The following is a 23,543-nucleotide window of genomic DNA, read 5'->3' on the forward strand; positions in this document are numbered from 1 at the left end:
ACACACCAATTAAAAGTACTGAAATTGAATCTGTGATTTTAAAAAACTCCCAACGAACAAAAGTACAGGACCAGATGGCTTCACAGGCCACTTCTACCAAACATTTAAAGAAGAGTTAACACCTATCCTTCTGAAGCTATTCCAAAAAACTGCAGAGGAAGAAACACTTCCAAACTCATTCTATGAGGCCACCATCACCCTGATTCCAAAACCAGACAAAGATAACCCACAAAAAAAGAAAATTACAGGCCAATATCACTGATGAATATAGACGCAAAAATCCTCAACAAGATACTAGCAAACTGAATGCAACAATACATTAAAAGGATCATATACCATCATCAAGTGGGATTTATCCCAGGGATGCAAGGATTTTTCAATATCCACAAATAAACCAATGTGATACACCACATTAATAAATTGAAGAATAGGGACTTCCCTGGTGGCACAGTGGTTAAGAATCCACCTGCCAATGCAGGGGACATGGGTTCGATCTCTAGTTCGGGAAGATGCCACATGCCACGTAGCAACAAAGCCCATGTGCCACAACTACTGAGCCTGCGCTCTAGAGCCCGCATGCCGCAACTACTGAAGGCCAAGCGCCTACAGCCTGCACTCCAGAACAAAAGAAGCCACTGCGATGAGAAGCCCACACATGGCAACCAAGAGCAACCCCCGCTCGCTGCAACTAGACAGAGGTCGTGCACAGCAACATAGCCAAAAGACCCAATGCAGCCAAAAAACAAAAAAAAGAATTAAAGAATAAAAACCATATGATCATCTCAATAGATGCAGAAAAAGCTTCTGGTAAAATACAACATCCATTTATGATAAAAACTCTCCAGAAAGTGGGCATAGGGGGAATCTACCTCAACATAAAAAAGGCCACATATGACAAACCCATGCTAATATCATATTCAATAGTGAAAAACTGAAAGCATTTCCTCTAAGATCAGGAAAAAGACAAGGGTGTCCACTCTCGCTACTTTTTATTCAACATAGTTTTGGAAGTCCTAGCCACAGCAATCAGAGAAGAACAAGAAATAAAAGGGACCCAAGCAATCAGAGAAGAACAAGAAATTAAAGGGACCCAATTTGGAAAAGAGGAAGTAAAATTGTCACTCTTTGCAGGTGACATGATGCTACACATAGCAAATCCTAAAGACACTAACAGAAAACTACTAGAGCTCATCAACGAATTTGGTAAAGTTGCAACATACAAAATTAATACACAGAAATCTGTTGCATTTCTATACACTAACAACAAAAGATCATAAAGAGAAATTATGGAAACAATCCCATTTACCATCACATCAAAAAGAATAAAATACCTAGGAATAAACCTACCTAAGGAGGCAAAAGACCTGTACTCTGAAAACTGTAAGACACTGATGAAAGAAACCAAGTAAGACACAAACAGATGGAAAGATATACCATGTTGTTGGATTGGAAGAATCAATATTGTCAAAATGACCATACTACCCAAGTCAATCTACAGGTTCAATGCAATCCCTATCAAACTACCAATGGCACTTTTCACAGAACTAGAACAAAAAACTTTCAAATTTGTATGGAAACACAAAAGACCCAAAGCAATGTTGAGAAAGAAGAACGAAGCTGGAGAAATCAGGCTCCCTGACTTCAGACTATACTACAAAGCTACAGTCATCAAAACAGAATGGTTCTAGCACAGAAACAGAAATATAGATCAATAGAACAGGATAGAAAGCCCAGAAATAAACCCACTCACCTATGGTCAATTAATCTATGACAAAGGAGGCAAGGATATACAATAGAGAAAAGACAGTCTCTTCAATAAGTGATGCTGGGAAAACTGGACAGCTACATGTAAAAGAATGAAATTAGACCATTCTCTAACACCATACATAAAAATAAACTCAAAATGGAATAAAAACCTAAACATAGGACCAGATACGATAAAACTCCTAGAGTAAAACATAGGCAAGATGCTCTTTAACATAAATTGCAGCAATATCTTTCTGGATCCACCTCCTTGAGTAATGAAAATAAAAATAAACAAATGGGACTTAATTAAACTTAAAAGCTTTTGCACAGCAAAGGAAACTATAACAAAATGAAAAGACAACCTACAGAAAGGGAGAAAACATTTGCAAACAATGCAACCAACAAGAGATTAATTTCCAAAATATACAAACAGCTCATATAGCTCAATATCAAAAAAACAAACAACCCAATCAAAAAACGAGCAGAAGACCTAAATAGGCATTTCTCCAAAGAAGACATACAGATGGCCAAAAGGCAGATGAAAAGATGGTCACCATCACTAATTATTAGAGAAATGTAAATCAAAAGTACAATGAGTGGACTTCCCTGGTGGTCCAGTGGTTAAGAATCTGCCTTGAAATGCAGGAGATCCAGGTTCGATCTCTGGTCAGGGAAACAAGATCCCACATGCCACGGGGCAACTTAAGCCCACACACTGCAACTACTACTGAGCCCAGTGCTCTACAGCCCACGTCACAACCAGAGAGCCCTTGTGCCACAACTACTGAGCCTGCGTGCTCTGGAGCCTGTGCACCACAACTAGACAGAAGCCTGTGTGCTGCAAAGAAAGATCTTTCATGCCACAACAAAGATCCCGCGTGCCACAATAAGGCCCAATGCAGCCAAATAAATCAAAAAAAAAAAAAAAAAAAAAAAAAGGACAGTGAGGTATCAACTCACACCAGTCAAAATGGCCATCATCAAAAAGTCTACAAATAAATGCTAGAAAGTGTGTAGAGAAAAAGGAACCCTCCTACACTGCTGGTGAGAATGTAAATTGGTAGAGCCACTATGGAGAACAGTTTGGAGCTTCCTTAAGAAACTAAAATTAGAGCTACCATATGATCCTGCAATTCCACTCCTAGACATATATCCGGAGAAAACCATAAGTTCTAAAAGATTCATGCACCAAAATGTTCACTGCAGCACTATTTACAATAGCCAAGACATGAAAGCAAACTAAATGTCCATCGACAGATGAATGGATAAAGAGATGTGGTATACACACACACACACACACACACACACAATGGAATATTACTCAGCCATAAAAAAGAATGAAACAATGCCATTTTCAGCAACATAGATGGCCCTAGAGATTATCATACTAAGTGAAATAAGCCAAAGACATCATATGATACCATACGATATTGCTTATATGTGCCATCTAAAAAAAAAAAAAAACAAAACAGACACAAGTAAACTTATTTCCAAAACAGAAAGAGGCTCACAAACCCAGAAAACAAACTTACAGTTACCAAAAGGGAAAGGTGGGTGGAGGAGGGATAAATTAGGAGCCTGGGATTAACATATACACAATACTATGCATAAAATATAAAACCAACAAGGACCTACTACTGTATAGCACAGGGGACTATTCTCCATATTTTGTAATAACCTATAACTGAATTGCTGTGCTATACACCTGAAATTTACACAATACTGTAAATCAACTATACTTCAGTTAAAAAAAAATTTTTTTAAAAGAAAGAAGTTGAAAGAATATTCAAGTGAATAGTTAGTATAACCATGAGACCTAGCTTAGGTAAGAAGGAAAGTGAGGACATGACAGGATGATGGACAATGAGAAGGTGATAGCCTGGAATTAGACGTCCTAGTGGGACTGAAGGATTCTTGGAGTTAGGGTATTAGAAGGAGTGAGGTGGAAAAGATAGGTGGTGGTGATCTTGGAAGTGGCATGATTATTACTGACAGGCTCAGTCAGGGTTCCTCACTGGAACTACAGAACACAGAAAATGAACCGAATGTTTTCCTTACTTGTCCCAAGGATGGTACATAACTGGTTGGTACTATTCTAGATGCAGAGGACAGAGGTTAATATACAATGGATGCCTGAGGACATTAGGCTTACTTCTCTCTCAGAAATACCACTTGAGAAAGGCTGAGATGGTATGATCCATGGGAGCTGATAGCAAAAAGGTAAAGGAAGTGAGAGGACAGATATTGAATGAATCACAGCTTAGGTTGAACTACAGAAACTGCAACTTTCATATTCTTCAGTCTAATATGTACATATTGAAATCACCAAGAATGATGGCAAGACTGGCAAAAAGAAAGACAGCAAGTGATATGTTAAAATTTTCAACGAATGGCCAGGAAAGGGGAGTCGGGTGGGTGACCAGGAGGATAGTAGATGGCTTCTTCAAGGTGAGTAGCAGGCGTAGCAGAATGGTTTGTGCTTCAAACCAGGTTTTCCAGTAGTCTGGAAGCAACAACGAGGAGTAAGAGGATATTTACCCCACCTCCAGGTCAGTGGTATTGTGTTGTAAGGAAGAAGAAATAGCCAGTACCTGAGAAGGTACAAGGAGAAGCAGTACGCTCAGAGGACAGCCACCTTTCAGTTCGAGCAAGAAGATGAAGAGAACTTCCACAGAGAGGGTTAAGAATATCAAGGACGGGCTTCCCTGGTGGCGCAGTGGTTGAGAGTCCGCCTGCCGATGCAGGGGACACGGGTTCGTGCCCCGGTCTAGGAAGATCCCACATGCCCTGGAGTGGCTAGGCCCGTGAGCCATGGCCACTGAGCCTGTGCCTCCGGAGCCTGTGCTCCGCAACGGGAGAGGCCACAACAGTGAGAGGCCCGCGTACAGCAAAAAAAAAAAAAAAGAATATCGAGGACTTTTTTGATCACTGACCCTAATTCCAGAGGGCAGAGCCATTTTGAGACCAGGAGTGGTAGACTGAGTCATATTAGAAAAGTGCCCCCAGATGACCGATTAGAGTCGTGGGATGAGAATCTAGGTGATAAGAGAAGCTATGGGAAGCTTGAATTTCTTGGGGGTGTCCAAGGTAAGCAGATTTAAGGCAAGATAGGATTAGTCCAGGTTATCTTTTTTTTCTTTTTTGTTTTTTTGGCGGTACGCGGGCCTCTCACTTTTGTGGCCTCTCCCCGTTGCAGAGCACAGGCTCCAGACGCGCAGGCCCCGTGGCCATAGCTCATGGGCCCAGCCGCTCCGCAGCATGTGGGATCCTCCCGGACCAGGGCACGAACCCGTGTCCCCTCCATCGGCAGGCGCACTCTCAACCACTGCGCCACCAGGGAAGCCCTCTTTTTTCTTTCTGTACATTTTTTTTTTTAATGAGAGATTGATTGATTGAAGTAATTTTATTTTATTTATTTATTTATTTATTTTTGGCTGCGTTGGGTCTTCGTTGCTGTGCACAGGCTTTCTCTAGTTGTGGCAAGTGGGGCTACTCTTTGCTGCGGTGCGTGGGCTTCTCACTGCAGTGGCTTCTCTTGTTGTGGAACATGGGCTCTAGGTGTGTGGGCTTTAGTAGTTGTGGCGCGAGGGTGCAGTAGTTGTGGCACACGGGCTTAGTTGCTCCGCGGCATGTGGGATCTTCCCAGATCAGGGCTCGAACCCGTGTCCCGTACACTGGCAGGTGGATTCTTAACCACTGTGCCACCAGGGAAGTCCCCAGTCCTGGTTATCTCTTAAAGAAGCAGTACTGGCCAATGCCATGACAGAAATGTTCTATATCAGCAGGATCAAACATGGTAGCCACTAGTGCCTACTGAGCATTTGAAATGTGACTCATATGACATTCACAAAAATGACAAGAATATCAGTGAACTGTGGGACTATTTCAAGTGACCTAATACACAGGTAACTACAGTCCTTGTACAGGGCAAGGAACAAAAACACATTTGAAGAAATAATGACTGAGAATATTCCAAACTGGATGAAAACTATAAATCCACAGATCCAATAAGTTCTAAAACCCACAGGTACAAGAAACACCTTTTTAAAAGAGCATAGTGTGACTTCCCTGGTGATCCAGTGGTTAAGAATCTGCCCTCCACGGCTTCCCTGGTGGCGCAGTGGTTGAGAGTCCGCCCGCCGATGCAGGGGACACGGGCTCGTGCCCAGGTCCGGGAGGATCCCACATGCCGCAGAAAAGCTGGGCCCGTGAGCCATGGCCACTGAGCCTGCGCGCCCAGAGCCTGTGCTCCGCAACGGGAGAGGCCACAGCAGTGAGAGGTCCGCGTACCGCAAAAAAAAAAAAAAAAAAAAAAAAGAATCTGCCCTCCAATGCAGGGGACACAGGTTCAATCCCTGGTTGGGAAACTAAGATCCCACATGCTGTGGGGCAACTAAGCCCACAAGCCACAACTACAGAGCCCCCACACTCTGAAGACTGCACGCAATGAAAGATCCCACATGCTGCAACTAAGACACAGCCAAAAATAAAGAAATAAATAAACATTAAAATTTTTTAAAGAGTGAAAAGGCAAGTCACTCTGACAGAGTTGTCATACCTCACACAATTTCTAGTCAGAATATGTATAAAAGAATAGAAAAATAAATAAATAATAAATTAAAAAGCATATCATAATCAACTGTTAAAAACCGGTGTGACAGGGACTTTCCTGGTAGTAAGACTCCCCACTTCCACTGCAGAGGGCATGGGTTCAATCTCTGGAACCGCATGGAGCAGCCAAAAGAAAAACAAACACAAAAAACAGTAATAAAGGAAAAATCTTAAAGCCAGAGGAAAAAGATGAACACAGAGAAAAAATAAAGATTATACCAGATTTCTTGGAAACAATATAAGCAAGAGACAGGGGAGCAAAATCTTTTAAAATACTGAAAGAAGAAAGTTAACTTCCCTAAAATTCTTTAACCTACCAGCAAAATCTTTCAAAAATGAAGGCTGAGACTCACAGACACAGAAAACAAATTTATGGTTACAAAAGGGGAAAAGGGGCTGGGGAGAGGGATAAATTAGAAGGTTGGGATTAACATATACACATTACTATATACAAAATAGATAACCAACAAGGACCTACTATATAGCACAGGGAACTATATTTTGTAATAAACTACAAGGGAAAAAAATCTGAAAAGGAATATATATAGAATATATATATATATATATATATATCTAACTGAATACATATAACTGAATCACTCTGCTGTACCCCTGAAACTAACACGATACTGTAAATCAAGTATACTTCAATAAAAATAAATTAAAATTTAAAAGTAAAAAAAAAAAAAAATGAAGGCTACTAAATGTAATATGATATCCTGGATTAGATTCTGGAACAGAAATAGGTTAGTAGTGGAAAATCTGGTGAATCTGAATGAAGTCTAGAGTTTAGTTAATGCAATAGTGTTAATGTCTTAGTTCTGAAAAATGCACCATGGTTATGTTAAAAAGATGTTAACATTAGAAGAAAGTGAGTGAATGGTATAAAGAAACCTGTGTACTATCTTTCCAACATTTTAACAAATCTAAATTATTCCAAACTAAAAACTTTATTGAAAAAAAAAGACAAAACAGAGACTTTTCAGATATACTAACACGGAAACAATTAATTGCCAGCAGACCCACAAACAAAAAACAAAGTCCTTCAGGCAGCAGGACTGGATTGTGGGCCTCCCTCTGTTTAATTCATATGTTCAAGCCCTAACCCCTAATGTGATGGTATTTAGAGTTGCCTCCTTTGGGAGGTAATTATGATTAGATGAAGTCATTAAGGTGGGACCCTCATGATGGAATTAATGCCCTTAAAAGAAGAAACACCAGAGAGCTTGCTGTCTTTCTCCCAGTACATGCAGAAAAGAAAAGCCATATGAGTACATGGTGAGAAAGTAGCCATCTGAAACTCAAGGAGAGAGTTCTTACCAGACACTGACCCTTCTGGCACTTTGATCTTGGACGTCTCCAGAACTGTTAGGATGTAAATTTACATGTTTAAGCTACCTAGTCTATGGCATAAGAAAAACATGGCACCAGCTGTAAATAGAGTTACACAAAGAAATGAAAAGCACTAAAAATGGAAACTACATGAATCACTACATGACTGTTTCTCTTTATCTTCAAACAATAACTATTTAACAAAATGATAATAATGTATTATGGGGTTTACAATACATGTACAAGTAAAATGAATGACAACAGTAACAAAGTTGGGGGAGGATAATAACAGTAAACTATTTTAAGATGATTATATATTATACACGAAGTGGTATGGCATCACTTGAAGGTAGACTGTGATAGGCTAAATATGCATGCTAAAAATAACCACTAAAATAAAAAAGCATTATAACCAGCAAGTCAAAAACGGAGATAAAATGGGATCATAGGGAATTCCCTGGCAGTCCAGTGGTTAGGACATGGTGCTTTCACTGCCGTGGCCTGGGTTCAATCCCTGGTCGGGGAACTAGGATTCCACAAGCTGCGTGGCACAGCAAAAAGAGAGAGAGAGAGAGAGAGAGAGAGAGAGAGAGAGAGAGAGAGAGATTATAAAAAATACTTGATTGACGAAAAGTGGGCAGAGTACCTAAACAGACACACCAGTCAAAATGGCCATCATCAAAAAGTCTACAAATAAATGCTGGAGAGAGTGTAAAGAAAAAGGAACCCTCCTACACTGTCAGTGGGAACGTAAATTGGTGCAGCCACTACGGAGAACAGCATGGAAGTTCCCCAAAAAACTAAAAATAGAGTTGCCATATGATCCAGCAATCCCACTCCTGGGCATATATCCAGACAAAACTATAATTTGAAAAGATACATGCACCCCAATGTTCATAGCAGCACTATCTACAACAGCCAAGACATGAGGGCAACCTAAATACCCATCGACAGATGAATGGTTAAAGAAGCTGTGGTATATATATATACAATGAAATATTACTCAGCCATAAAAAAGTGAAATAATGCCATTTGCAGCTACATGGATGGACCTAGAGATTATCATACTTAAGTGAAGTAAGTCAGAAAGAAAAAGGGATTTCCCTGGTGGTCCAGTGGTTAAGAATACGCCTTCCAATGCATGGGATGCAGGTTCAATCGCTGGTCAGGGAACTAAGATCCCACATGCCGTGGGGCAACTAAGCCCGTGTGCCACAACTAGAGAGCCCACATGCCACACCACAACTAAGACCCAACGCAGCGAAAAATAAATAAATATTAAAAAAAAAAAAAAAAAGAATCTGCCTTCCAATGCAGGGAATGCGAGTTAGATCCCTGGTCAGGGAACTAAGATCCCACATGCCGCAGGGCAACTAAGCCTGCACGCCACAACCACTGAGCATGTGAGCCACAACTAGAAAGCCCGTGTTCTGCAACTACAGAGCCCACGCACTCTGCAGCCCCCGCGCTGCAACTACTGAGCCCACATGCCACAACTAGAGAGAAGCCTGCACGCCACAATGAAAGATCCTGCATGCCACAACGAAGACCCCGAGTGCTGCAACTAAGACCTGACGCAGCCAAGAATAAAATAAATATTTTAAAAAAAGAGGGGGGCTTCTCTGGTGGCGCGGTGGTTTAGAGTCCTCCTGCCGATGCAGGGGACACGGGTTCGTGCCCCGGTCCGGGAAGATCCCACATGCCGCACAGCGGCTGGGCCCGTGAGCCATGGCCACTGAGCCTGCGCGCCCGGAGCCTGTGCTCCGCAGTGGGAGAGGCCACAACAGTGAGAGGCCCGCGTACTGCAAAAAAAAAAAAAAAAAAAGAGGGAAGACAAATACCATATGATATCACTTATATGTGTCATCTCACATATGACACAAATGAACTTATCTACGAAACAGAAACAGACTTGTGATTGCCAGGGTGGGGGATAGAGGAGGGTTGGATTGGGAGTTTGGGACTAGCAGATGCAAACTATTATATACAGAATGGATAAACAACAAGATCCTATTGTATAGTACAGGGATCTATACTGAGTATCCTGTAATAAACCATAATGGAAAAGAATATGAGAAAGAATACGTATGTATATAAATGAATCACTTTGCTGTATACCAGAAACTAACACAACACTGTATATCAACTATACTTCAATAAAAAAATAAAATAGGGCTTCCCTGGTGGCGCAGTGGTTCAGAGTCCACCTGCCGATGCAGGGGACACGGGTTTGTGCCCTGGTCCAGGAAGATCCCACTTGCCGCGGAGCGGCTAGGCCCGTGAGCCATGGCCGCTGAGCGTGCACGTCCGGAGCCTGTGCTCCGCAACGGGAGAGGCCACAACAGTGAGAGGCCCGCGTACCGCAAAAAAAATAAATAAATAAATAAAATAAAATAAAATAAATAAAACAAACAGACTCACAGACACAGAAAACAAAGTTACGGCTACCAAAGGGAAAAAGGGTGGGGAGAGATAAATTAGGAGCTGGGTGTTAACAGTTACACACTATTATATAAAAAACAGATAAACAACAAGGTCCTACTGTATAGCACAGGAAACTATATTCAATATCTTGTAATAACCTATAATGGAAAAGGATCTGAAAAAGAATATATATATACATATATGAATCACTTTGCTGTACACCGGAAACTAATGCAACATTGTAAACCAACTACACTTCAATAAAAAAAATTTTTAAACAACAAAAAAAACTTGAGTGATCCAAAAAAGGTGCCCCCCAAAATCAAAAAAGGACATAAAGATGGCACAAATTAAAAACAAACATCAAGACAATATATTCAAATCTAACTATATCAATAATCACATAAAACTTGAATGGTCTAAATACCCAAATTAAAGACAGAGACTGTCAGAATGGTAATACTCAACTATATGTGCTGCCTACAAGAAATTCACATTTCTTTTACATTTAAATGAGAGCCTTAAATTAAATTTAAATGTAATTTAAAAGAAAAATTTTAATTACATTTAAATGTAAAGATATGAAAAGATTCAAAACAAGAGGATGAAAACAGAAATACTACGGTAAAACAAGTCAAAAGAAAGCTTGATGGCCACAGCATAATGGAAATAACAGCAAAGGAAACAAACGCATGAGCTACACTTAGAAAAAGTCATCCAGTGAAGAGACAGAGAAACCTTTGAAGGATTCTACACTAGATAACGAAGTTGACACACCTATAATATAAGGAACATTTGAGAAGTTTATAATGGTTTATAATAGTTTTCATTCAAAATGTTGGGAATGTTGAAAGTTTTAAATTTTATAGGCATAGGTTTTGATGTTTAAAACTTATTTTAAGGGAGAAAAATCCCTTGACTTTGCTTAAACATTAAAAGTAATTAAACATTATTGTTAATTGTACTTGTGCAGTATTAACAGCTACGTCATACAGTAAATGTGGGGAAAATCCATTTAGAAAATGATAAATTGTTTTTCCAGAATTACTGTTATGGAATATTTTCAATTAGTTAACGTGTAATTCATAGTAGCAAAAGTAGCAAAAGTTACACTTTTAAAACTACTTGTATAAACATTTTTCCCAAATACTATGGTTTTTGTGCATAGCTTTTTTTTTTAATATTTATTTTATTCATTTGGTTGCACTGGGTCTTGGTTGCAGCTCACCGGCTCCTTAGTTGCAGCACATGTGCTCCTTAATTGCGACTGGCAGGCTCCTTAGTTGCAGCTCAGCTCTCCTTAGTTGTGGCATGCGAACTCTTAGTTGCAGCATGCATGTGGGATCTAGTTCCCTGACCAGGGATCGAACCCGAGCCCCATGAATTGGGAGCATGGAGTTTTAACCACTGCGCCACCAGGGAAGTCCCTGTGCATAGTTTTTAAGAATCTTGGATTTAGAGACTGTCTTTTCATAAATTATAGGTTTTACAGAAACTGAAGAATTTTGACACATAAAATGTTGCTTCTATATAAGTAATGATTCTCTATCTTTTATCAAAAGTTCATCTTAATCTCCTACATTGTGTTACATTATACTGCTTCTCTGTAACAATGTGTAGTTTGTATGCCTTTTTGTATCACAACCAGATAACCAACTAAAGTTGAAGTGACAATCCTACAAAATACAAAAGTTTTATTTCTGAAGACAATTTCAACTTGGGGAGTTCTGTAAAATCACATGACTTTCATTCACTGGGCAGAATGGACTATAGGAATGAATCTGGCTTTAGGGTTATTAACCTTCTTGGAAGTCAACCATCTAAGATCCTATGTAAGCACTAATGGGCAAAATTCAAAACTAAATGATAAAAGTTTATTTCTGAGAAATGTCTCAAGTTTTGAAGGTTTTTTTTTTTTAAGGAACACTCATTAAGGAAGTCACTGAAGTAATATTTTTTAAACTGGAAAAAATCAAACCATGATGCCTGTACAGTAAATCTAGGTAAATACCATATAAAGAAACTAAGCTAGTTGAAAACATGGCTATATTAGAAGGGAATTTTATTCTCATTCCTATATTATATATGTGACAGAACTGCAAAGAATGGAAATATTTATTTCTTCTAGGCAGCAGAAAAAGTAAAAGAGTGACTAGTATTTAATAGTCTGTAATATTAACATATATGGACTATATATCAGGATGAACCAGTGTTAACACAAGACAGCATTTCTAAAATATTATTTTGAACATTAGGTCATTTGGTAATTTTCTATAGTTAAAGGATACTTCTCATGTTTTGAAACTAAATAAATGTGGGGAAATGGCTTAATTATAATTTCAGGCCCGCAGTTTGTAAGTTCCAGAAAAAGGGTATTTGCATGTGACATGCATTGTATGCTTTAACCTCATGGATAACTATTTTCATCTACAGGTGAAAAGTTTTAGTTATTTTAATAACTAGATATTTTGCTTTTCAGAGGTCTTAAAATGGAAGTAGACCCATTGTTTTGAGGGGATTCCATTACTTTATACAAAAACCAGTCATTCTATGTTTGGTCCTTAATAAAATTTTAATTTGGACAGATTTATTCCAGCTAAGCCATAAATGTTAACATGTAAACTTGTTTTTATTAAAGAATTGTCCTATGGGGACTTCCCTAGCAGTCCAGTGGTTAAGACTCCGTGCTTCGACTGCAGGGGCCATGGGTTCGATCCCCGGTCAGGGAACTAAGATCCTGCATGCCGCATGGCACGGCCAAAAAAAAAAAATTCCCCTATCAATAAAAAGAAGGGGGACTTCCCTGGTGGCGCAGTGGTTGAGAGTCCGCCTGCCGATGCAGGGGACATGGGTTCGTGCCCCGGTCCGGGAAGATCCACATGCCGCGGAGCAGCTGGGCCCGTGAGCCATGGCCGCTGAGACTGCGCGTCCGGAGCCCGTGCTCCGCAACGGGAGAGGCCACAACAGTGAGAGGCCCGCGTACCTCAAAAAAAAAAAAAGAAGGGAACTCCCCAGCAGTCCAGTGGTTAGGACTCCATGCTTCCACTGCTGAGGACACAGATTCAATCCCTGATCGGGGAAGCAAAATCTCGCAAGTTGCATAGCGCAGCTAAAAAAAAAAAGAAAGAAAGAAAGAAAAGAAAAGAAAACTGGAGTAGCTATATTACTGTCATAAGAAGTAAATATCAGAGCAAAGATTATCACCAGTGATTAAAAAAAGGTTATTTCATAACAATAACGGGCTCAATCAAGAAGAGAGAAAAATCCTAAATGTTCACACACCTAATAACAAAACTTCAAAATACATGAAACAAAAATTGACAGAACTGAAAAGAGAAATAGGCAAATCCACAATTATAGTCTAAGGCTATAATACTTCCCTCAAAATATTTGTAGAATATTTGCAGAAAAACAATAAGGATATAGTAAATCTGACAACATTATCAACCAACTTGACCAGATTGACATTTATAGAAAACATCACCCAAAATACACATTCTTCTCAAGTACACACAGAATATTTACCAAGATAAATGATATTCTAGGTCATAAAACAAGTTTCAATCAATTTAAAAAGGATTCAAATGTACAAAGTATATATGACCAATGTAATTAAATCAGAAATAACAGAAAAACCTAGAAAAATTTCCAAGTATTTAAAAACTTGGAATGTTGCACCTCTAAATAACCTATGGATCAAAGAAGAAATCAAAGGGAAATTAGAAAGTATTTTGAATTAAATGAAAATGAAAACACAACATGTAAAGAATTTGTGGGATGCTTTAGTAGTTCTTAAGCGAAAATTACACCATTAAACACGTACAATAGAAAAGAAGGTCTCTTGCTTAGCTTGACCTTAGCTTCCATTTAAGAAAGTAGAATCAAAAGAGAAAACTAAACTAAGCAGAAGAGGGACTTCCCTGGTGGTCCAGTGGGTAAGACTCTGCGCTCCCACTGCAGGGGGCCCGGGTTTGATCCCTGGTCGGGGAACTAGATCCCGCATGCATGCTGCAACTAAAGATCCCACATGCTGCAACTAAGACCCGGTGCAGCCAAAATAAACAAATATTTTTATAAATAAATAATAAAAATAAAATAAGCAGAAGAAAGGAAATAAAGATCAAAGTAGAAATCAATTAAACTGAAAACAGAAAAATTAAACAGAAAATCAGTGAAGGCAAAAGTGATAAACCAGGCCGATCAAGATGAAGAAGAAAGAGCTGTATCAGGAATAAGAGAGGTGTTATCACCATACATTCTACAGATTTCAAAAGGTATAACAACGAAATATTATAAACAACTATTTATAACAAGAAATTCAACAATGTAGTTGAAATGGACAAATTCCTTGAAATATACAATCAAAGCTTACTCAAGAAAAGAGATAACTTTATTAGCATTATATGTATTAATGAAGTTGAAATTGTAGTTAAAATCCTTTCCACAAACAAAACTTCAAGCCCAGATGATTTTACTGGCAAATTCTATCAAACATTTAAGTTAGAAATAATATAAACTCTTCTAAAAAACTGAAGAGGATACATTTCCTAACTCATTCTATAAAGCCAAAATTACCCTGACATCAAAACCAGATAAAGACATTATAAGAAAACTACAAACCAATAACCCTCATAAAGATACGTGCAAAAATCCTAAATGAAATTTTAGCAAATCAAATCCAACATCAGGAGCAAGGGAAGTTTATCCCAAGAATGCTGGATTGATTTAATATTCAAAGATCAATGTAATTCACCACTCTGCCAGACTGAAAAATTATAACTTCATGTCATACGCTAAGAAAAAACATTTGAAAAATAAATACTGTATGCTAACACATATATATGGAATATAAAAAAATGGTTCTGAAGAACCTAGGGGCAGGACAGGAATAAAGACGCAGACGTAGAGAATGGACTTGAGGACACAGAGAGGGGGAAGGGTAAGCTTGGACGAAGTGAGAGAGTGCCATGGACATATATACAGTACCAAATGTAAAATAGCTAGTGGAAAGCAGCCGCATAGCACAGGGAGATCAGCTTGGTGCTTTGTGACCACCTAGAGGGGTGGGATAGGGAGGGTGGGAGGGAGACGCAAGAGGGAGGGGATATGGGGATATATGTATATGTATAGCTGAATCACTCTGTTATAAAGCAGAAACTAACACACCATTGTAAAGCAATTATACTCCAATAAAGATGTTAAAAAAAAAAAAGAAAAAACATCTGACAAAATCCAATACCCATTCCTGATCAAAACTCTCAGATGGTTTTACTTTTAGAGCACATAGTGATGCCTAAGCTCTCTTTCATAAAGGGTTGAACAGATACTAACAAAACAAATGCTATGAGATTCAAAAAACTATTCTCTAAAAGATGGAGAAAAAATGGCAGACAGGAATTTATCTTTCCATTTCCAGGAAAGCTAAAACTTACCCAACTGAAATACTTCAAATTTACAACAGAGAATCCTGAAAATGGGGAATTGAAGATTGAAGAAGATAAGAATAAATACAGTTAGACCCTGAACAACGAGAGGGTTATGGGTACCGACCCTCCGCAGAGTCAAAAATCTGTGTATAACTTACAGGCGGCACCCTATATATACACGGTTCCTCCATATCTGCAAATCCTCCGTAACTGCAGTTCTGCATCTGCAGGTTCAACCAACCACAGATCATGTAATACAGTAATATTTACTATTGAAAAACATCCATGTATAAGTAGACTCATGCAGCTCAAACCTGTGTTGTTCAAGGATCAACTGTAGAACCAATTCATTAACTGGCCCCATGGACTGTTTTGGGACCAACAGAATCCAACTGGTTACTGACCCTTATGTGCATCTTTCTTCAGGCAGTGAGGCAGATGATCCAACTGGCATCAAAGAAGTGATTTCATGATACAGCACACTTTTTGTACTCTTTTATATAAATGTGTTTCTTACAATACGTCTACCAGCTTATATCATACAACAGAAGCTTTTAATAAACAGTTACTATGTACTGCACACTTATTATGTGTCAGGTACTTTAAATACATCACCTCATTTAATTCCTCTCAAAATTCCTGTGAGGACTTCCCTGGTGGCACAGTGGTTAAGAATCCGCCTGCCAATGCAGGGGACATGGGTTCAGTCCCTGGGCCGGAAGATCCCACATGCCATGGAGCAACTAAGCCCATACACCACAACTACTGAGCCTGTGCTCTAGAGCCCACGAGCCACAACTACTGAGCCCATGTGCCACAACTACTAAAGCCCACGCACCTAGAGCCCGTGCTCCACAACAAGAGAAGCCACCGCAATGAGAGGCCTGCACACCGCAACGAAGAGTAGCCCCCGCTTGCCACAACTAGGGAAAGCCCACGTGAAGCAACGAAGACCCAACACAGCCAAAAATAAAATAAATTTATTAAAAAAAAAAAAGATACATGAACCCCTATGTTCATAGCAGCACTGTTCACAATAGCCAAGACATGGAAACAACCTAAATGTCCATCAACAGATGAGTGGAGAAAGGAGATGTGATACATATATACAATGGAATGCTACTCAGCCATAAAAAAGAACGAAATAATGCCATTTGCAGCAACATGGATGCAACTAAAGATTATCATACTGAGTGAATTAAGTCAGAAAGAGAAAGACAAATACCATATGGTATCACTTACATGTGGAACCTAAAATACAACACGAACCTATCTATGAAACAGAAACAAAATCATAAACCTAATCCTAAAATCTGATGAAAACAATACCAAAAAAAGACAATTACATAAAACAAACGCCACTAGGAATACAGATGCAAACTCATAAATGATATACTGAGAAAGAAAATTCAATATTATGTTAATGTAATACATCATGACCAAGTAAGATTCACTCCAGAAATGTGAAGATGTTCCAAAATTTAAAAATTTATTAATATATAATATTAACTGATAACAGGAGAAAAACTGTATCATCATCTTGCTAAATAATGAAATTTGATTAAACATACATTTCTAAAAATACTAATAGTAAATAAGCAGTTAAAGAATATTTCTGAAACATAATAAAGAACAGAAATATGAAACAAATAGCAAAACATCAGAATACTTCCACAATTAAATTCAAGATCAAGATAAAGATGTACTCTATCACTGATATCAATCAACATTATTGTGGAGTCTATAGTCAATGCAATAAAACAAGCAAAAAAGTTAATTGTAAACACTAGAAAGGAAAAGAGAAAAATTATCATTATTAGCAGATATAAGTGCCTACCTAAAAAACATAAGATAATCAACTGAATATTTATTTCAAAAATATGTTATAGATCAATGGAACAAAATAGAAAATCCAAAAACTAACCTATTTACAGACAAGATTTTAATTTACAATAAAGGTGAAATTTCAAATCTTTGCAGAAAGGATAGATTGCTGAAAAACATTGGTAGAAGTGCCTAACCACTGAGACTCAGTTTTTCAATATAAATGTACACTGTTTAGAGACACATGTAAATGTGGTAGCAATGTAAAGAAAAGAATGGAAAGATAAATATAGTAGTTACCTCTGGATGTGTGGAAAGAGATGCATTTGGGGAGGGTCCACACTAACTCAAGAGGGCTTCAAATACGGTGAATATATGTGTTCAAATTCTTTTTTTTTAACTATGCCTTTACATATTATGCACTCTCCTGTACATACAATATATTTGACAATTTTTAAAAATTTAATGAGATAAATCTGTATGTGCTATTATAGAAAGATCTACAAGTAATATTAAGTGAAAAAGCAAAACATTATGTCACATGATTCTTTTCCTGTAAAAGTTTTTATTGATGGTATTATGTATAAAGTTTTTTTTTTCTGGAAGAATACAGAAGAAACTGTTACCTTTCATTAAAGGTACACTGACTCAGATGTACATCCTCATTTTACACCTTTCTATACTGTTTTATTTTCAAACACTTTTGAACTGTTTTTATTCTGTTTTGATTTTTTAACAGGTATGTATATAACTTTTTAATATATCTGTATGTGTATAACTATTTTACTCTTGTCAATATTAAGTTTAGTTATCCAAATAGTAGCATCAATGGATTGTTCTCTTCTTTATACTTTTATACTTTAAAAAAGAACTAATTAGACAAAATCCTAATTAAAAATCAGACTACAAGAAAGTTCCCCCCCCAAAAAACAAATATCCAACAGATATATAAAAAAGTGTTCCATCTTGCTTATTATTAAAAACATACTTCTGATTATCAAGTTGGGAAAAATAAAAAATGTCATAATAATCTTTGCAGGGAACAAGGAAATTAACAAACTACTGATAAGAATATAAATGAGACTATTCAGACTGTAAAGGTTCTGATAGAATACCACATTAAAATTCTAAACTGATTTTGTAGGGATTATGGAGTCAAGGATTTCTAAGCAAGCAAGTACAAAGATCTAAAATTTAAATTCTTAGAAGAAAGCTGGAGTAAGCTAAGTGAAATTTACAGAGAAAAAACTGAAGGCAGAGAAGCAAGTTAAGTGTCTGCTATAAGAACTCAAATAACAAGTGATCAAGAAAAGAAATGAAAAATGGAACAGGAAGGACAGATGTGAGTGTCATTTAAGAGGTTAAACACTAAAGGATGTGGGACTCCCCTGGTGGTCCAGTGGTAAAGAATCTGCCTCCCAATGCAGGGGATGCAGGTTCGATCCCTGGTCGGGGAACTAAGATCCCACATGCCACGGGGCAACTACTGAGCCCGCACACCTCAACTAGAGAACCGTGTGCCTCAAACTACAAAGTCCACGTGCTCTGGAGCCCGAGAGCCACAACTACAAAGACCAACACTCTGGAGCCCATGCGCCATAATCAGAGAGAGAAAACCCTCACGCCACAATTAGAGAGAAGCCTGAGCGCCACAACGAAGATCCCACATGCCACAACAAAGACCCAACGCAGCCAAAAATAAAAATAAATTAAATTTAAAAAAAAAAGAAAAATCATATTAAAAAAGCTAAAGGATGTGCTGAATGATTAGGTATAAAACATGAGATAGAGGAAAGAGTTAGGGATAATTCTGAGCTTTATAACTTGAGGTAAATGAGTGGTTCTACCATCAAATGAGATAGAAGATAAAGAAGAGCGAGAGGTAAGCTTAGAGGAAAAAACTATGACTTACTTCACTGCCTTACTGGATGTGACCTATAGACAGGTACAAATCTCTAATTAACAAATGGAAATAGGGAACAAAGGAAAGATGTTAAGATCTATTACAGCACTGTCCAACAAAGCTTTCTACAATGAAAGAAATGTTCTATACCTGCACTAACACAGCAGGTACTAGAGGTGACTAGTGCAAGAGAGGAACTGATTTTTCCTTGTATTTAATTTTAATTAATTTAAATTTAAATAGCTACAGGTGGCTAGTTGCTACCACATTGGACAGAGTATATCTAGAGACTTAAAAGGCATTTCCATTGTCTTTCTCTCACTTTCCAGACATATGAAAATTAAGATTCACATCTAACTTATTCAAATAGTTTTAAAATATCACCTTCAGTTAATATAAAACTGAGGAACTATGTATGATCCATCCTCAGCCAAACAGTATGATTTCTTTCTATTAAGTAATTCTTAATTCCATTTACAAATCAAAATGAAGCTAAGTAAAAACTGCATGGTCAGGACTTCCCTGACGGTCCAGTGGTTAAAACTTCACCTTCCAATGCAGGGGGTGCGGGTTTGATCCCTGGTCAGGGAGCTAAGATCCCACATGCCTCCCGGCCAAGAAGCCAAAACATAAAACAGAAGCAATATTGTAACAAATTCAATAAAGACTTTAAAATGGTCCACATCAAAAATAAATAAATAAATAAATAAAAATTTAAAATTAAAAAAAAAAAAATCAAAAAACTGCATGGTGTCATTAAGGTATAGTCTCACAAAACAAACCAGTCACAGATAAGGAGGCCTAGTTTGAGACCTAGAGCTCTACTCTTCATAATACTGACCTCTCCATCACTATCAGATATCACAATGAATGCATCCTCAAGTCTACGCTTCTTCACATTGACAGAACTGGTAGTTTCTATATCTTTCTTCTCCAGGTTCTGAGCTTCAGAGACTTCTTTAACTTTTTTCTTTCTCCGTGGCATCCTTTTGTCTGAAATACAAGGAAAAATAATTTACTTAAAGTATAAGTTTTTTAGATGCTATTTGTAATTTGGTCATGTAAAAAAAAAAAAAAAAGATATACATCTAACAGAAGTAAAACTGGATTTCTGAACTCTTCTACTACTCATTAAGATTTGTATTTTTTCTATAAAGGAAAAAATACATATATAAATATGTAAACCTCATCTCTTCAGCGATATTTCAATAGGAAAAATACAATAATTTATCCTAGTTCCTTAAACATTAACTTAAATAATTGGTCCTCTTGACTATATTATTATTTACTTAAAAGTTTTTTTTTAATACCAATGCTTCAACCCAATAAAGGACATCTTCAAAATACCCACTGCTAATATCATACTTAAAGGTGAAAGACTAAATGCTTTTCGCTTAGGACAGGAACAAGACAAGAATGTCTGCTTTCATCATTTCTATTGAACATTATACTGGAGGCTCTAGACAGGTCAATTAAGCAAGAAAAAGAAATAAAAGACACCCAAATAGCAAAGGAAGAAATAAAACTACTGCCTTTTGTAGATGGCATGATCTTGTATTTTAAAAAAAAGAACTAAGAAATCCACTAAAAAACTGTTATAACTAATGAACAAGTTCAGCAAGATTGCTGGATACAAGGTAAATATACAAAAATCAATTATACTGCTATCTACTAGCAATAAATAATCCAAAAATGAAAATTTTAAATTCCATTCTTAATAGCATCAAAAATAATAAAATTCTTAAAAAAAAATAATAAAATTCTTAACAAAATTTAACAAAAGTGCAAGACCTGCAACTGAAAACTTTAAAATATTGTTGAAAGATATAAAAGATCTAAGTAAATGCAAAGACATCCCATGTTCATGAATTGGAAGACCTGACCTTGTTAAGAAAACAATATTCCCCAAATTGCTCTACAGATACAACATAATCCCTAATACAATTCCTATTGGCTTTTTTGTAGACACAGACAAGTTGATCCTAAAATTCACATGGAAAAACAGAGGTCCCAGAATAGCCAAAATAATCTTGAAAAAAAAGGAACAAAGCTGAAGGACTCACACATCTCAATTTCAAAACTTACTACAAAGCTACATCATCAAGACCATGTGGCACTGGCACAAGAATAGAAATAAAGATAAACGGAATAGAAGAACTATTCATTATGTGAGAGTCAAGAAAACACCCACACGTTTGCTATCAATTGCTTTCAACAAAAGTACCAAGATAATTCAATGGGCAAAGTATAAGTCTCTTCAACAAATGGTACTGGGACAACCAGATATCCAAATGCAAAAGAATGAAACTGGACCTCTACCTCACATAATAAAGAACTGCACAAAATAAATGGATCAAAGACCTGAAAGGAAGAGCAAAACCTATAAAATTCTTAAGCAAAACATATGCATAAAGCTTTGTCATCTTGGACAGGCAATAGTTTGTTAAGTATGACATCAAAAGCATAAGCAACAATGGGACTTTCCTGGTGGCGCAGTGGTTAAGAATCCACCTGCCAATGCATGGGACATGGGTTCAAGCCCTGGTCCAGGAAGATCCCACATGCCACACAGCAACTAAGCCCATGTGCCACAACTACTGAGCCTGCACTCTAGAGACCGTGATCCACAACTACTGAGTGCACATGCAACAACTACTGAAGCCTGCATGCCTAGAGCCCATGCTCTGCAAAAGAGAAGCCATCGCAGTGAAGCACACACACCACAATGAAGAGCAGCCCCCGCTTGCCGCAACTGGAGAAAGCCTGTGTGCAGCAACAAAAACCCAACGCAGCCAAAAATAAATAAATAAAATAAACAAATGTATTTTTTTAAAAAAGCATAAGCAACAAAAGAAAGAACAGATAAACTGGGCTTCATCTTATTAAAAACCTTTGTGCTTCAAACCATAATATTAAGAAAAGTTTAAAAAAATAATAAAAAATGAGAAAAATATTTGCAAAGCATCTATGTAATAAAGGAACTGTATACAGAATATATGAAGAACTCTTGCAACTCAACAGTAAAAGGGCAAATAAACCAACTATAAAATGGGCAAAGAATATGAACACACATTTCTCCAAAGAAGATATATAAACGACCAGTAAGCACATGAAAAGGTGTTCAACATAATTAGTCATCAGGCAAATGCAAAGCCCACTAATGATTGCTATTAAAAAATAACGGAAAATAACAAGTGCTGACGAGGATATGGAGAAATTGGAATCCTAGTATATTGCTGATGGGAATGTAAAATGGTGCAGTCACTGTGGGGAAAAAAAAAAGGAATGAAGTATTGATACAGGCTACAACATGAATAAACCTTGAAAACATGTTTAGTCAAAGAAGGCAGTCACAAAATCTCACATATTATATGATTTCATTTATATGAAACATCCAGAAGAGTAAATCTATAAACACAGAAAGTAGATTAGTGGTTGTCAAGGACAGGGGGATTGGAAGAGTTGAAGAGTAACCACTAAGGGGCAGAGAGATTTCTTTTTTGAGGTAATAAAATGTTTTAAAATTCTATACTTTTCAACTGTATGTTTTTTAATTGAAAATATAATTGATGTACAATATTATGTTATTTTCAGGTATATTAGTGATTTGACATTTGCATACGTTACGAAATGATCACCATAATAAGTCCAGTAGCTCATCTGCCCCCATGCAAAACTATTAAAATATTACTGACCATATTCCTTATGCTATTACATCCTCGTGGCTTATTTATCTTATAACTAGAGATTTATACCTCAATCCCTTTCATCCATTTTGCCCCATCTCCAATCCCCCTCCCCTTTGGCAACCACCAGTTTATTCTCTGTATCTATGAGTCTGTTTTGTTTTTTAGATTCCACATATAATTGAGATCACACATCTGTACTTGCCTTTTTCTGTCAGACTTATTTCATTTAGTATAATACCCTCTAAATCTATCTATGCTGTTCCAAATGGCAACATTTCATTTTTTTATGGCTCAGTAATATTTCACTGTGTGTGTGTGTGTGTGTACGACTTCTTTTTTATCCACTAACCTATCAATAGACATGTAGGTTGCTTCCATATCTTGGTTACTGTAAATAATGCTGCAATTAACACTGGTGTGCATATATCTTTTCAAATTAGTGTTTTTGTTTTCTTCGGGTAAATACTCAGAAGTGAAATTGCTGGATCATATGGCAGTTCTGTTTTTTAATTTCAATTGTATAGTTTAAGTGGGTGGATTATATGGAAGTGAATCATATCTCAAAGTTGTGGGGAGTTTTTTATTTTA

The 23,543-nt window shown here is 37.3% G+C and overlaps 1 protein-coding gene across 2 annotated transcripts in view; it reads right to left on the reverse strand.

Annotated features, from left to right (window-relative positions):
* The window catches only part of UIMC1 (ubiquitin interaction motif containing 1), a 186,533-nt gene that overhangs the window by 97,973 nt on the left and 65,017 nt on the right, over positions 1 to 23,543 (reverse strand). For both annotated transcript variants that reach the window (XM_060094860.1, XM_060094861.1), the window contains exon 2: positions 20,108 to 20,259. In XM_060094860.1, coding sequence (XP_059950843.1) covers positions 20,108 to 20,251 — 144 coding nt within the window. In that variant the 5' untranslated portion in view covers positions 20,252 to 20,259. The remainder of the gene's footprint in view (positions 1 to 20,107; positions 20,260 to 23,543) is intronic.

Source organism: Mesoplodon densirostris, chromosome 3 (genome assembly GCF_025265405.1).
Source record: "Mesoplodon densirostris isolate mMesDen1 chromosome 3, mMesDen1 primary haplotype, whole genome shotgun sequence".
NCBI classification, from domain to species: Eukaryota; Metazoa; Chordata; class Mammalia; order Artiodactyla; family Ziphiidae; genus Mesoplodon; species Mesoplodon densirostris.